At 43.5% G+C, this 16,391-nt stretch overlaps 1 protein-coding gene across 14 annotated transcripts in view; it reads left to right on the top strand.

Annotated features, from left to right (window-relative positions):
- DOCK9 (dedicator of cytokinesis 9) overlaps nt 1–16,391 on the top strand; it is a 433,207-nt gene that overhangs the window by 413,591 nt on the left and 3,225 nt on the right. For all 14 annotated transcript variants that reach the window (XM_073614422.1, XM_073614424.1, XM_073614413.1 and 11 more), the window contains 3 exons: nt 10,030–10,220; nt 13,670–13,770; nt 14,918–15,056. In XM_073614422.1, the coding sequence (XP_073470523.1) occupies nt 10,030–10,220; nt 13,670–13,770; nt 14,918–15,056 (431 nt within the window). The remainder of the gene's footprint in view (nt 1–10,029; nt 10,221–13,669; nt 13,771–14,917; nt 15,057–16,391) is intronic.

The following is a 16,391-nucleotide window of genomic DNA, read 5'->3' as shown; positions in this document are numbered from 1 at the left end:
TTCTGCACATGCAATTACTGGAAGCTAATATTAGATTTATTGTACGTATGCTAGCCATATATAAAAAATGTATTTCTATCTTGTTCATGGGTAAACACAGGATTCAGAAACAATTGGATTATACTACTACCTACAAGAGAATTTGGACATTGGCAAAAAAAAAAAAAAAAACATCTCACTACCAGCATGTCTTATGAGAATGGATGCCTTTTCTCTACTGGCAAAAGTTTACCTGTTTTTTACTTGCCCTTTTTTTTCCAATCAAGACTTATCTACATGTGGATTGAGGTGATGTCTATACAGTTATCCACATTGGTGCTTTCTCAGCAGTAGTTTTGGAGGCTGTACCCTGACCATGCTGGTCTTGCCAATTGCAGGACCTGCCTTAAAGTTGATGTAAACCCAAATTTTTTTTTTTTATATCATACTGTAGAGTATAAGATTTCCTATCATTTGAGCCCAGTCTTGCCACAAAGAGTTAATCCATCTCTAAGCATTCCTCTTTTATTGTTCAGTGAGATAAATCTTGACAAACTGAGAAAAACTTTGTCAAATCCTCCCCCTTGCTGTGAGTGACAGGCGATTACATATCTCGTGCACTAGCCTAAGACACATTATTTTTTTTTTTTTTGAAAAATTGACAATTTTTATTAAATTTTCCATAAATGAATACAAATAGTAGGTTGAAGTACAAGGTGATACATAATAAAGTGCAGTAATTATTTCCAGAAAAGAGCCCAGCTCTAATAACCATCATAACATGAAGCTAGTGTCTCTGTACATGTCTGCCTGAATGTGTGAAAAATAAGAAATAGTTATACTAGGTGGACATACGTTAGTTTAATACCACTGGTTGTATACCTTGTACAACGTAACAAAAAAAAAAAAAAGGGAGGTTGATAGGAGAAAATATAAGATTAGGAAATATAGAGAGGAATTGAGAAGAAGGGGGGTTAGCAGATAGTCCAGGATAGGGTGAGTAGAATTGGGTAGGGAAGAAGAAGAATGAAGGCACCGAAATCACGCCCCGCCCCAGGAGCCCGGTCCCCTCCACCAGAGGCAAATACCAACCCTCCCGAGACCGTCTTGTGACGGTTTAGGTTATGGGATTTTCAAAAAGGACCCATAGTTCCCATACTTGACTATGTTTCTCAAGATTGTCAGTTAAGGAGGCCGTGAGGTACTCCATCCTCCTGACCTCCCTGATCCTGGAGTGCAGTTCCGACACCGAAGGTGGTTCCCTCTGTTTCCATTTCAATGCCACCAAACAGCGTGCGGCAGTTAGTATATGTGATAGAAGTTTCTTGGATCTTTTAGGGAGGGAGATTGGTGGGAGACCCAGCACAAAAACCTTCAGATCGAAGGGCACCTCCGCACCAAGGATGGCCCCCAGGAGGGAGTGAACCATTTCCCAATACGGCACAATCAGAGGGCATGTCCAATAAATATGGTATAGCGTCCCCTTGTCCCTATGGCACCGCCAGCAGCAAGAGTCAGACAGTGGATACATGGAGTGGAGCAAGTCAGGGGTCTGATACCAATGGAACAAAATCTTGTACTGGTTCTCTTTATATAGCGTACACATAGAGCTTTTAGTGGCTTGGGACCAGATAAGCTGCCATATGTGGAGAGGTAGATCCACACCCAGAGCTCGCTCCCACTTGCCCATGTATACATGCTGGGGACCTTCTGGTGAGAAATCATGCGTTAGGAGCTGGTAGGTTTGTGAGATCATGCCTTTAGGGGATGAGCTCTCTAAACACAACTTTTCGAACTCGGTTAGCGGGGAGAAATGAAGGTCAGGGACTAAGGATTGTGCATAATGTCGTATTTGTAAGTAGCTAAAGAAGGCCTGTTTGGGGATATCAAATTCTCTTTGCAGATCTTGAAATGACCTTAAAATGCGGGTTCTGGGGTCTATCAATTGGCCATAGCGGAATAGGTTCTTTTTCATCCAGAAATGGGACATTTGAGAGGTTAGACTGTCCGGGATGTTGGTGGTAAATAAGAAGGACGTGACCGGTGATGAAGAGGTGGTAAGTGGGTATATCGATCTTGCACGCCTCCATAGCTGACGTAGGAGGGACATTGGCCCCAGTAACTGCAAGTTTTCGGAAGTTACATCAGAACTCCACAACAGTGAATTCGGATGTACAGGGGCTAACCATAGCTTTTCGATTTGCGTCCAGCGGTTGAAGGCGTGCTGGGTGCACCAAGAGGCTATAGGGCGTAGTTGAGCTGCCCAGTAATATTTGGCTATGTTAGGAAACGCTAGGCCTCCCTGATTGCGGGGAGCATAGAGAACCGATTTAGCAATCCGGTGTCTCTTGTAGTTCCAGAAAAAATTAATCAGGTCGCCCTGCAGTCTCTTTAGGTGTGTGGCTGGTATAGGTATCGGAAGCGTCTCAAATAAGTATAGGAGTTGGGGTAGAATCATCATTTTAAGGGTAGCTAGTCGCCCAAAAAGGGACAATTTAGGGGTTTCCATTTAGTCAATGAGGCTCTAATAGTGGTATATATGTGGGGAAAGTTAGCTTTATATAGGGAATCATATGTAGTAGTGAGATGGACTCCAAGGTATTTTAAGGAGGAAGTTTTCCACGAGTAATTAAATACTTGCGAAAGGGCCACTTGTGTTTGAGGAGGTATATTGATAGGGAGGGCCTCTGTTTTAGAGTTGTTTATCTTATATCCCGATAGGGCGCTGTATCTATCCAGTTCTACATGTAGATTCGGCAAGGAGATGTGAGGTTGCGTGAGTGTAAGGAGAACGTCATCGGCATATAGGGAGATCTTAAAGTCTCTGGTTCGGACTGGGATACCATGTATATTTAAGTTTTCCCTAATGTGGGCTGCCAAAGGTTCTATGCAAAGGGCGTAGAGGAGCGGTGAGAGCAGGCATCCCTGTCGCGTTCTGTTTGAGATCGAAAAGGTATTAGAAGTTGCGTACTGGGTGCGCACCATGGCTGATGGGGATGAGTATAGGTGATGGATGGCTCGCAAAAAGGGGCCCGTGATTCCGGCTCGCCGTAGGGTCGCAAACAGGAAAGGCCAACTTAGCCTATCAAAAGCTTTTTCTGCATCAAGACTGAGCAGGAGTGCCTCTACTTTAGTCCTGTTTGCTACCTCTACTAAGTCAATAACCTTACGGGTATTGTCCCCTGCTTGCCTCATGGGTATAAAGCCTACCTGGTCTTTATGGATCAGTGATGGCATAAAATTGTTTAATCTGTTAGCTAGTAGTTTCGTAAAAATGTTAAGATCAGCGTTAAGTAGCGCAATAGGTCTATAATTTGAAGGTAAGCTATGGTCTTTGCCAGGCTTGGGAATCAGCGTAAGGTAGGAATTTTGCATATCTCGTGGTATAGGTGTCTCAGACAAAAATGAATTAAACAATGTTGTCATATAGGGGAGTAGGTGCGGTAGGAAAGTTTTGTAGTACTGATATGGAAGCCCATCAGGGCCTGGGGCTTTATTGTTTGGAAGCGATTTAATTGTATCCATGATCTCCTCCTCTGTAATGGGGGAGTTTAGGGTGGTCAAGGCGGAGGGGGTGAGTCTCGGTGTGTCACATTCCTCTAGATAGGAATGAATTCTTTGGGAGAGGTCTTGTGGGGGGGGGTTGTGTGGAACATCCGGATTATTATACAAGGTCGAATAATAGTCATGAAAGATCTGAGCGATCTTAGTGGGATGAGTTTGGGGAGTGCCCCTTCCATCGTTAAGAGGCAATAGAGGCAGTCGCGATTTTATCCCGTAATTGTCTGGCTAGTAGTGTATGCGGTTTGTTTGCCTTGTCATAGTAGGTTTGCCGTAGTCGTATTAGCGCCTTCTCAATTTTACCTACGTCTATATCGCTGAGACCGGCCCATACCTGTACAATCTCTCTAAGAGTTTTTAAGGACGGAGAGGAGAGTAACCGTGCTTCCAATTGTTTGAGCTTAGCCAATAGGGCTACGCGAGCCGTATTAGCTTTCCTCTTGAATGCCGTGGATAGCGAGATACATTGGCCTCTGAGGACAGCTTTATGACCCTCCCAGAGAGTAGCAATGGAAACCTCTGGTGAGCTGTTTTCTGCAAAATATAGTTTCATTGTTTTTTCCAGGTCCGCTCTGGAGGGGTCATGCTTAAGCAGAAAATCATTCAAACGCCAATGACATGTACGAAGGGTTCCTGGGGACAGTGCCAGGGACAGGGTAATTGGGGCATGGTCCGACCATGAGATAGCCTGAATATCTGAGCTCTCGTGTGCTCTCAGGGTTGGAGCATTCACAAAAAAATAGTCTATGCACGAGTGGGACTTATGCGGGTGGGAGTAAAAAGTGAATTGTTTAGCTGAAGGGTTTGCAGTTCTCCAACAGTCAAACAGGGCGTATTTCCTGGTCAGTTGGCGGAAGAGAGAGGACCTTCTCTCAAGGGCTTTAGGAGCCTGACTCTGCCCGAGAGAGTGTCTATCTAGGCAGGAGGAGAATGTCAGGTTAAAATCTCCGCCAATGACCAGGTACTGGTGGGGAGATGCAAATAATCGTTTATACACTTTAGATAAAAAGGAAGTTTGATTAGTGTTAGGGGCATATATATTACAGAGTGTAAGGTTAGCATCCTTCCACATGCCTCTCAGGATGATATAATGTCCTAGGGGATCCGAAATTAGTGATTGTAACTTGAAAGGGGAGTCTTTTTTTGAACAGAATAGCCACTGCTGCTCGTTTACGAGGATTAGAAGCTAGATATATCTGGGAGTAGTACTTAGTGGCAAATGCCATATTATCGGTCTTAGTGAGGTGCGTTTCCTGAGTGAGAATGATGTCAGCTTTAGATCTTTTAAATTCCCTTAGGGCTCAGCTTCGTTTGGTGTTGGAATTAAGACCTTTCACATTTATTGATAATATGTCAATCATTGGGTGATAAAAATATAAGGAGCGTTAGCTTACCAAGATGAATGGAACACACTTGGATGCAGAGGATGATAATCGACTGAACTTTCAAATAAGGTACATACCCAACCAAGAACATGCTCCTACGGGCTAGACCTGGGCTCCAGAGGCGGGGGGCACCCACAATACGGCAGATTAGGGGGAAAGAGAGAGGAGAGAAGCCAGGAGCGAGAGGATAGAAGAAGTAGTGGACGACAAAAAAAACAGATTAGTACAAAATCAAGTAGTAACCAAATCAAGTTTAACCCACTCAAACCGAGTGGTGGGTTGGAAACCCTCGGAGGGCCCCCCCACGTGGGGAATGAAAACACTACTCTCCACAAGGGTTATAGGGGAAGCCATTCGAAGGTCTCCCGGGGGAGGATAGGGAGGATTCCAGACCGGCCGCTATCCCCTCCCAGATCCGCCTGCAGTTAAATAATTATGCAGCACACCATGGTGAAGCAGCAAAATAAGGAAGAACTTTCATTTAACAGCTATTAACCAGATAACCATGTGGTCTAGACCAAGGCAACAGATAAGTTCAGCTATTGCTGTTTATACTCAGTGATGGACCGACCAAATTAATATAGGGGGTACTGCAAGGTAGAGATCCAACGACCCTTCCCAATAGCCCTTTAGGAACCCGGGAAGGGCGAGGGCCGTTAGGTACATATGTTAGTACACTCTAGTGGGGTATAGGATGGGAGGACAGGGAGGGATAGGGGAGGGTGAGGAATGGTAAGTATGGGGTGGTGGGGGAATGGGTAGGACAAGGATGGCGGGATAGAAGGGGAGGGGGAATAATGGAGAGGAGAACCCCATTGATAGTTTGAGAGTTAAAATGTAACCGTAGTATATCAACATTAATATTGTACCTTAAAGTTGTATAATTGCTAAACCTTTAACCCGTATTCCCACCTAGTGGAAATGAAAAATTTGAAAATTATGATCTAACCCTCTATAATGGGAACAAGAAAAACAGATTATTTCCTGAGTTCTCAGCATAATAAGCAATATTCGTGACTTCTCTGCTAGTGTCTTATCCTGATCTGGAGCCTCTCAGACAGCAAAAAGTCATCTCTGGTGGGTGTTTGCCGAGGGGCTGTTGGAATGCGGCCTCTGTCGCTTTCTCCCGTTCACCTGAACCCAAGGCTCTGGGCGAGGTGGTGGAGTGGGTAAGGGGTCCCACCCTGGTGTGGGGGGAACCGGAATGTCTAAGTCCTTGCAGAATGAGTGGAGGTCCTCCGTGTATCGCAGTGTGGTGAATCTCCCATCTTTCTTTGCTGTGAGGCTAAAGGGGAAACCCCAATGGTATCGGAAGTCATGTTCTTTCAGTGTTGTAAGGAGTGGCTGTAGGGAGCGCCTTTGCTGAAGGGTGATCCAGGACAAGTCCGGGTACAGCTGTATAGGGGCACCATCAAAATCGATGGTGCGCATGTTGCGGGCTTTTCTCATTATGTCTTCCTTCAGAGCGTAGTTATGAACCCTGCAGATTACATCTCTTGGTCTTGGGCCTGGCCCTCGGGGTCGAAGAGCGCGATGGGCTCTGTCCAGCTTAACTCTTTGGTTTTCCGGGCGACCCAAAACGTTGTTGAAAATAGCTTGCAGTGTGACTTGTAAGTCCTCATCCTGGGTCGCTTCTGGGAGGCCCCGGACTCTAATATTGTTACGTCTGCCTCTATTGTCAAGGTCCTCGAGATGGCGTTGAAACTCTCTAAGGGCCGAAGCTTGCGTGGACAATCGATCATGTATGTGGGAGACTTCCATCCTTGTATCATATGCTGCTTCTTCTATAGAATGGACCTTAGCAGACAGATGATGTAGATCAGTGCGTAGCATGTTAATTTCAGATCTACATGTGTCACGTACCAATTGGATGAGCATAAGAAAGTCCTGTTTTGTGGGCATGCAACGGACATAATCTCTCCATGAAGTACATGCTTCAGGTTCAGGGTCCATTATGATGTGGGCATGTGGATCCCTCATGGCGATGGAGGAAGTGCCCGGTGGGGGAAGTCCCCTCTGTAATGCATGTGGAGGGGTCTTGGAATTAGACTGCCTTGCCGGATCACTGGCATGTACTTGTGCTACATGAGCTACATGTGAATAAGCCCCCTGCAGCTCTTCAGGTCGCTGCGGTGAGGAAGGCCTTGCCGCTTGGTTAGACTCCTTGTGCTGCAGGGATAAGGATGATAACTTGTCCCTTGTAGCCTGGGATCTTTGTGGCAGGGAACATGGGTCCCATTCCTGGGCTGATTATTCCCACAGAGGAGAGGCTTGGCCTGCACTCGGTGACGATGCAGGCCCTATTAGGCAGGGAGGAAACGGCTGAGACAGGCTGCCTAGTATGTCTCCTGCGTTGAATAGCATAGGGCCGGCCTGGGTATTAATAGGTGGGAGCGGCGGGCGATCAGGTAACAAATCCCCTTCAGAGGCATACCTGTCCGTTCGCTTTCCCGGGGAGAGCCGCTGAGGAGAGGAGGAGAGGGCCGCTGCGTATGATGGTGGAGTCGGCGCCGGGGCCAAAGTACTCCGTTATGAGAGGTGGGGGAGCCGAGGAAGATCTTGTGGCATGTCCCTTGGGTTCTGGGTCTTTAGCCTTTCGAGGTTTGCCCATGTTATCGGTGCTTTTTAGCTGCTTTTAGCTGTTTGCAGGCGGATCTGGTCAGGAGCTCTAAGGAGACACGTCCGCTCCGGAAGCCATCCAAGCCACGCCCCCGGACACATTATTTTTTAATTCCCACCCCCACTCCTTTCTTCAGCAGCTCTGCAAGGATTGGCTGTTCCACACCTCAGTATGATTTGGCATGCTGAAGTCATGTGGTTATTTTCCTGTCTTTTCACTGGATGTTAGAGATCATAGCAGAAGTTCAGTGTAAGAAATACACAGGAGAAAATGCATATTGACAAGGGGAGTGTAGAGGTGGGCGGGGAGTCTACTGACATCACGACTCCACCCACCGAGCTCCAGACAACAGACCCACAGTTTTTCGAGTCTAATAACAGAGAGAGGGGAGACATTTGACAGGTAAAGATACATGCAGGAGGCATGTATATCCTTATAGATAACCCCTATGGCAGTAGTTTAGAAAGGATGACATTGGGTTTACACCCACTTTAAATGTGACCTTAGGGCATCTTAGGATCTGCATTATAGTGCTTTCCTTTGTGAACTGTGTTAGCTAGTGACAGAGTGCTTTTCAGGTCCAGATCTGTGGAACAGTCTCTGGTGCAAGAGATACCGTTTCATCTCAGTTGATCCTTGCTGCCGACTACAGGTACCTCATCGCCGCCAGCCATTTGAGCCTCTCCTGCTTCATGAGTACCAAAGGATTTACCTTGTCTTCTGAGCTAACATGTCCCTCCTTGCTGCTGTGCAACATGTTGGTTCGCAAACAAACAGGGAGTGGTCCTGCTGTTTGCCTCTGGTTTACAATCCAGGGTTTACTGCAGGCCCTTCATTAACAGCCAGGAAATCTGTCCCCTGCTTGAGTTACATTCCTCGTGAGCTTCTTTAGTTTTGCTGGTACAGCCTGCTCCTCCGTTTTAACCTGTGAGGATTTCACAGCCGTCATGCGAGATTTCATTGGCCAAATTGCAATTCTGATGGCTGATTTGGCTGCAGAGGCCATAAGTGTTACCCATGACTTCCCCTGCAGAATCATTATCTGAACTGCTTGTAGCATTAGGGGCCTCTGAGCCATCTGCTGCAGAGGCTCTAACTGTTAAAGAATCTCAGAAATCGTTGCTGGATGATGATATCCCTAAAGAACTACAGACTCTTATTGATCTGATGATTGCCAACGTAAAAATGGAGGAACAGCCTATAGCTTCTGCCTGTCTAAGATCTCTTTGAGGCCCTAAGGAAGCCCATAGACAATTTTTTTTCTCTTCTCTTTTTTCGTTAAACCAGCGGGTTGAACAAAAAAACAAAAGGAGGCATCCTCCCTCCTTAGCCTTTGTATTCTGATGGCGAGGAGACTTCTGGGCCATCAGAATACCACTGATCAGTGCTGCTCTGTGTATGACCTGTACATTTAACGTATCTAGTGCACCGTAACAAGCTCCATCTTTTAATCTCAATACCAGCTTGTTTTCAATTCCAAAACATTGTGGCAGAAAATCAGATCACCTTGGAGTGTCTGTTTTCCAAAAAGAGTTAATTTTGGGGGTTTTGTTCTGTCCTGGCATTTTTATTTGGTATGATTTCTAACAAAATAATAGAAAATTTGTTTTCCTTTTGTATAACAAAAAAATCTCAGTAGTTATTAAATACCACCAAAAGGAAGGTCTATGTGGCAAAAAAAAGCTAACGTTAACTTGGGTACTGTTGCATCATGAAGTAATGGTCAAATGGTTAAAGTGGTTGTAAACCCACAAATAAAAAACAAAACGTAAAAAAAAACCCCGCAAGACAAAGGCATAATGAGCTAGTATGCATAGCATACTAGCTCATTATGAGATAGTATGCATAGCATACTAGCTCATTATGAGATACTTACCTTAGATCTAAGCCCTCGCAGCGGTCCTCGTACAAAGCTCCGGCCAGCTACATCGTTCCTGGAGTTACTTCCTGGCATCGGCGGGCTGTGCCATTGTTTCAGTGCGCATGAGCCGATGGCGGCACATGCTGATACAGGGAGGGGATATCTCCTAAACCGTGCAGGTTTAGGAGCTATCCGGGGTAGCTACAGGTAAGCCTTATTATAGACTTACTGTAGTAAAAAGTGGTATGTGAGGGTTTACAACCACTTTAAGGACAAAAGGCAAGGCAGGTCAATTTTGATTATGGATGATATTGTTTGTAGAACAGTATGTGGTGCAAAGCAAATGTGTTTCCGGACAACTGCAGAGTCCCCTTCATCAGGGCGATAAATAAGAACCATGTACAATATCTTATAATATATACTTAGTGTGTGCCTTGAACGTGTATTTAAGGTAATATGTAGACTATTAAAACTTCACTAATTACATACTTGCCCTAGTTTGTGACTTACAAATTAGTAATGCTTAAATCAGGAAGATGGCCCCAAACAATTCAACAGTGACCGTTCTCATGTAGCTTTCTTCAAAGGTCCCCTTTAACACAAAATGACTTTCTCTCTTACAGCTTTACACAGTTTCCCTTATGTGAAAAAGCGGATTCCTGTCATGTATCAGCACCACACTGACCTGAACCCCATAGAAGTAGCAATTGATGAAATGAGTAAAAAAGTAGCGGAGCTTCGTCAGCTTTGCTCTTCTTCAGAAGTGGATATGATCAAATTACAATTAAAACTGCAAGGCAGTGTCAGTGTACAGGTAAGTTTTCCTGTGATAGTTTATTATTACATTTTATTTAAGCTTTATCCCTGGATGAATATATTAGCTTGGCTTTCTTTTAGATCTTCTTGTGTTGTTGAACTTAAAATAATAAACACTGCACCCATAAAAATGTCATGATGCCCAGGGTGCTAGAGAAATTCAATTTAGGGGAGACATTTATTTCCTGGATTAAACTACTGTACAGGGCACCGAAAGCTTGCATTAGAATTAACAATACGCTATCTCCCTTCTTTGACCTACACAGGGGAACAAGACAGGGCTGCCCACTATCCCTGTTGCTCTTTGCTCTGGCCATAGAGCCTCTGGCTGCTGCTATCAGAGGGAACCCGGCTATATGCGGTTTTAAAAGGAAAAATTTGGAAGATATAATAGCCTTGTATGCTGACTAAGCGCTCATCTTTTTGGGCGACACGTCTGCCTCTTTAACAAATCTCATGGAGTTAATCTGTAAATTTGGATCCTATTCGGGGTTCAAGATAAACTGGGACAAATCCACACTGTTACCACTAGATCCCCTTGTATCGCCTCTTCCTTCAGCAGCAGACCAGATCAGGGTGGTAGATACTTTCTGATATTTAGGCATAGTTATCCATCCCAACCTAGAACTATATGTTAAACTTGATATAAATCCTCTGATTAAAAAATTCCAGGAAAAAGCAGCTAGTTGGATTAAACTTCCCCTCTCGGTAGTAGGCCCATGTAATTTGATAAAAATGGTCTGGGGTCCACAACTTTTGTATGCGCTCCACAACGCCCCTATCTGGATTCCTATCCACATTTTCAAAAAATGTAACACCATATTTCGCTCCTTGATCTGAAGGAAACAGGTGCCGCGTATTAAATTGGAAACATTACAGGAGGCAAAGGACTCGGGCGGGCGGGCTGGCAGTCCCGAACCCATACTATTACTTCATAGCGGCCCAATTACAGCACCTAACGGGATGGCAGAGCTCCGAGTCATCTGACCCTACGAGCAATATCATACGCACTATACTCTCGAGTGGGGGCCTTGTGGAGTGCTTGGAAGCGGGAGAGTTCCGCAAAATACCTGAATACCGAACTATGGTGCTTATAGATAAAATATGGAACAAGGCCAAGCAACACTTTCACAATGAAGGGTACTCTGAATGGTCTCGTATATGGAACAATAGCAACTTTCCCGAACTGTGTTTATTAAAGTGCTTCTCTGCGTGGTCTAGGAGCGGGGTGGTGTATATCCAGCAGCTATACCAGGGCGGACTTCTACGGGACTTTCAATCCCTAAGGGAAGAATATGGCATACCAAATGTTGTGTTTTTTCAATATTTACAACTTAGGCATGCCATCTCAGCACAAGCTACACTGTCCAAATGGGAATTAACTAGACCCACGGTGCTCACACAACTAGTGACTTCAATGTCTAGGAAAGGACAGATATCATCTATATATGAATCCCTAATAATGCAGGTATCCAAGACTATGTCATTAAAATGCAGGACAAGCTGGGGGGAAGATATAGGCCACATCACAGACGAGGAATGGTCTGCTATAATGGAGAATGTACCCAAGGTGTCTCTTTCCTCCTCCCAAAAACTTACACAATTATTCATTATACACCGAACTTACCGTACCCCATATAAATTACATAAATGGGACAGAAGAGATGACCCTTTTTGCCGTCGTTGCAAGATAGATAATGGTACTCTTGTACACATGCTCTGGAAGTGCCCAGACCAGTGCAAAGGTTCTGGTCTGAAATAATCAGCTCTATAAATAAAATATGGAATCTTACATTTGTGGTTGACCCCAAGCTGTGTCTGTTGGGATGGTTAGACGAGGAACTATATACACCGCACACTTACATAGCCATTACCAGAATATTGTTTATTGCCAGAAAACTTATAGCTAAAAAATGTCACCACCAATACACGCAGAATGGGTTAATACCATAAATGACACTTTATTGAGGGAAAAGTTGACATACCAGCACAGAGGCAGCCCAGCAAAGTTTGAACGTATATGGGATCCATGGTTGGAGGTACCTGGTTTAGCCCCCTTCCAACTGGTCCAAAATAAAATACTTGGTGGCCAGACATAGACGCCTACTCCCCTTATCTGAGGAAGGAGGCTATCTACACTAGGTGGGTAAAGGGTGATATGGTGACATAGAGACTCAGAATGTGGATCAATCTGACATAATATTCTTGATGAGAAGTTGTCTTACTCTGCAGTGATGAGTTATATGGTTTACTTATATATTAGTTAAAGAGAGAACACTGGAAACCCCCCCCCCCACTGTTTAGGGGGGAGGGGTACCTCTGCACCGACCGATTGTTCTTTCAAGGGCCGTGAGCGGGGTAGAGCTACAAAGCACTAAAAGGACACACTTACTAAACGTAGAAAATACACAAAATAGCAGAAACTGGTATGGACATGTAGAGATTTGTCTTCTTAAATTGATTGTAAGCTCACATATACCATAACAATGCAGAAGAAGCAATCCTATTGGTTGTACATTTAGATAATAATATGTCCTTGGCAATGTAATTTGATGTATGTTTTTGTTTGTGTTTTAAGGAAGAGTTTTTTCTCTTCCTATGCTTTATAAATAAAAAAAAAAAAATCTGATTTAAAAAAAAAAAAAGTCATGATGCCCAAGAATCCTGCAGTCATGCTTTGGCCACAGTTGTAATTTTGCCCTTTGTCTGCAGTCATACATTGGTCACTTTAACAGGCTTTATTTTATCTGACTACTTGAGCTGTCCATCAGATCGTTTTATCTATTCGTATAGTTCCCAAAAATTCTGTAGTGCATTACAAAATTAATAGAATCCTTTTTCTTAGTCCCCTGCACTTATGTTGAGATAAATATGTAGGACAACTTTATTTTGAAAACGTTAGCTGCCCAACTGAAAGCTAGCATTTTCAGAGAGGTTCACAATTACAGCCTTTTTTGTAGGTCACTTTTTAAAGTCTAATGTTTTGCCCCAGTTATACAGATGCACAAAAATTTTACAATTATCCTGAAATTCATTACATCGTCCCTGCTGTACTTACCTTCCATATGTAATGTGCTGTCAGTGCCCATGCATCCAGTGCAGCAGTCCTGGGATTTAAAATCCCCACTCTTCTCCATATTCATTCTTCAGGGCTTCCAGGACGGTTCAGAGCATACTGATTGGTCATCACCAGTGCTAAACTGGCTGTGTGTGCACTGACAACGCATCACCCACAGTGCGAACCGGGGGAGGGTGTAGGGTGTGTGTTCACTGTTTCAGCTTGTTTGAAAAGATGAACTAACGCTTTAAATACCAACACTCGTATTGGATGGCATAAAATTCTAAATCGCTTCAATTATATCAAAAATTAAGATGTTTGTTAAACTCTATACTGTTGTATATTTGAATATGTTAATGATTTTTAATGGTGTGGCTTTTTCTTTCCAGGTAAATGCTGGACCTTTAGCATATGCAAGAGCCTTCTTGGATGATACCAACACTAAAAGATATGCAGACAACAAAATAAAGCAACTAAAAGAGGTGTTCAGGTAATGTTGAATGGTGCTTACAGATGTTTAACCTGTTTTTATCTGACATATGTATTTTGCTTAGTGCACATCTTTTGTAGTGAAGTTAAATGTCAGTGTGTGTTTAACCACTGAATGATCGGAAGGATTTACCCCCTAATAACCAGGACATTTTTTGTGATACAGCACTGCGTCACTTTAACTGACAATTGCGCAGTCATGCGACCTTGCACCCAAACAAAATTTGGTGGTATTTGATCACCTCCTGCGGTTTTTATTTTTTGCACTATAAACAAAAAAAATGCCAATTTTGAGAAAAAGCTATATTTTTTACTTTTGCTAGAATAAATATTATAAAATTATAAAAAAAATATAAAATAACAAATTTCTTCTTCAGTTTAGGCCAATATGTATTCTTCTACATATTTTCGGTAAAAAAAAAATCACAATAAGCGTATATTGATTTGTTTGAGCAAAAGTTAGAGTCTACAAAATAGGGGCTAGATTTATGGCATTTTTATGTATTTATTTTTTTTACTAGTAATGGCAGGGATCGGACACTTTTTTGAGACCAGTGACATTTATACAGCGATCAGTGCTGTATAAATGTCACTGGCAGGGAAGGGGTTAACACTAGTGGTGATCAAGGGGTTTAATGAGTTCCCTGGGAGTTGTTTCTAACTGTGGGGGGGAGTGTACTGACAGGAGGAGGAGAGAGAGATCGCTGTTCCTGATCACTAGGAACAGACGATCACGCTCTACTCCCCTGTCAGAACGGGGATCTGTTTGTTTACATTGACAGATCCCTGTTCTGGCTCTGTGGAGCAATCGCGGGTGGCTGGCGAACATCACGGCTGCCCATCACGTGCATTGCCCACTGTATCTATTACAGAAACCGACATACAGCTACGGCAGTATAACGGCGGCTGGTCGGCAAGTGGTTGATCATTTGTAAGCTATGCAAAATCTCAAACGCACATTTACAAGGAATTTAACATAATTTATGGGAAAGGTTACCTAGATACCAATTCACCACAAAGCACTTGAATTTACTGTTTTGGGTTGTTGATTTACATTATTAGGTGCGATAATAGTGTGCTTTCTCCAGCAGAGATATTCACATCTCACTTGTTTTGGCATAATTGTAATGACCTTTTAATCAATTTAGGCAATTTGTTGAGGCATGCGGCCAGGCCTTGTGTGTAAATGAAAGGCTCATAAAGGAGAACCAGTTTGAATATCAAGAAGAGATGAAAGCTAATTACAGAGAAATGGTGAAAGAGCTGTCTGAAATCATGCATGAGCAGGTATGTAGTGAAGCACCTGGAATATTCTGTGTGAGGAGTAAGTGCGGATATTATGTTATGCAAAGTAGTCACATGTTTTAAACCATTCTCATTTATCGAAAGATCCTTATTAGGAATTGTCTCATAACCCAACAGTAACCAGTCGGCTTCAGTTTATGGTCTAGCAAGTCAACCATAGAGAAGTATCTAGGCCAGCACCAACCGTTCTACGTTTAGATACACTTATAAGACTATATTAGGCTTTTTTCTACTGTATCCACAACAAATAATCATAAATAAATAAACCTGAAAAATGAAAGTTAAACTTGAAATCCAGGCAAACGTCTGGATTCACAGATTCAGCCTCGGAAGGATTTACCCCCTTAATGACAGGCCATTTTTTGCCATACGGCACTGCGCTACTTTAACAACTGAGCGGTAATGCAACGCTGTACCCAAATAAAATTTATGTAATTCTTTCCCACAAATAGAGCTTTCTTTTGGTGGTATTTGATCACCCCTGCGGTTTTTCTTTTTTGTGCTACAAACTAGGGGATAGATTTATGGCATTTTTTTTTTTTTTTTTTTTTTTTTTTTTTTTTTTTTTTACTAGTAATGATGGCGTTTAGCAATTTTTAGCAGGATTGCGGCAGACAGATAGGACACCTAACACTTTTGCGGGAACCATGACATTACTACCAAAATCGGTGCTAAAAATATGCACTGTTGCTGTACTAATGACAGTGGCAGAGAAGGGGTTAACACCACGGGCAATCAAAGGGTTAAGTGTGTCCCTAGACTGGATGCTTTCTAACTGTGGGGGATGAACTCAGTAGATAAACACAGTGATCTGTGTTCCTGTTTAGCAGGAACACAAGATCACTGTGTTCATCTCTGACAGAACAGCGCTCTGCCTTGTTTCTATCTCTCTGGGGAGCGATCGCGGGTGGCCGCTGGACATCGCTTCCGCCGAACCCGCTGATTGGCCCCCCCTCTGGGCCAATCAGCGTGCACTCCCACAGTATCTATTGCATGAAATGATGTACAGGTATGTCATTTTGCACAATAGAGCCGCCCTGCCACAGTATATATGCGGTGGGCAGTCTTTAAGTAGTTAACTTGCCAAATGATTGTATTTGTTCATTTAGTCCTAAGGTTTACACAGCTCTTCCACACAGCACAGACGTGATATTTTACTGCTGCTAAGTTTTGCCCACAGGTCTTGTCCCTCTCTTAGCCTGTGGCTGTGTAGTGAAGGGAGAAGGCACAGACTGATGAGCTTGTATCTCTGCTCCTTCCTTCTATCAACATTTTCTTTGAGCACTACAGCACAACTGACTGGCTGCTTGTGCTATT

The sequence above is a fragment of the Aquarana catesbeiana genome, linkage group LG02, assembly GCF_042186555.1.
Source record: "Aquarana catesbeiana isolate 2022-GZ linkage group LG02, ASM4218655v1, whole genome shotgun sequence".
NCBI lineage: Eukaryota > Metazoa > Chordata > Amphibia > Anura > Ranidae > Aquarana > Aquarana catesbeiana.
The sequence above is the reverse complement of the archived record's forward strand: the minus strand, read 5'-3'. Positions and strand labels throughout refer to the sequence as shown.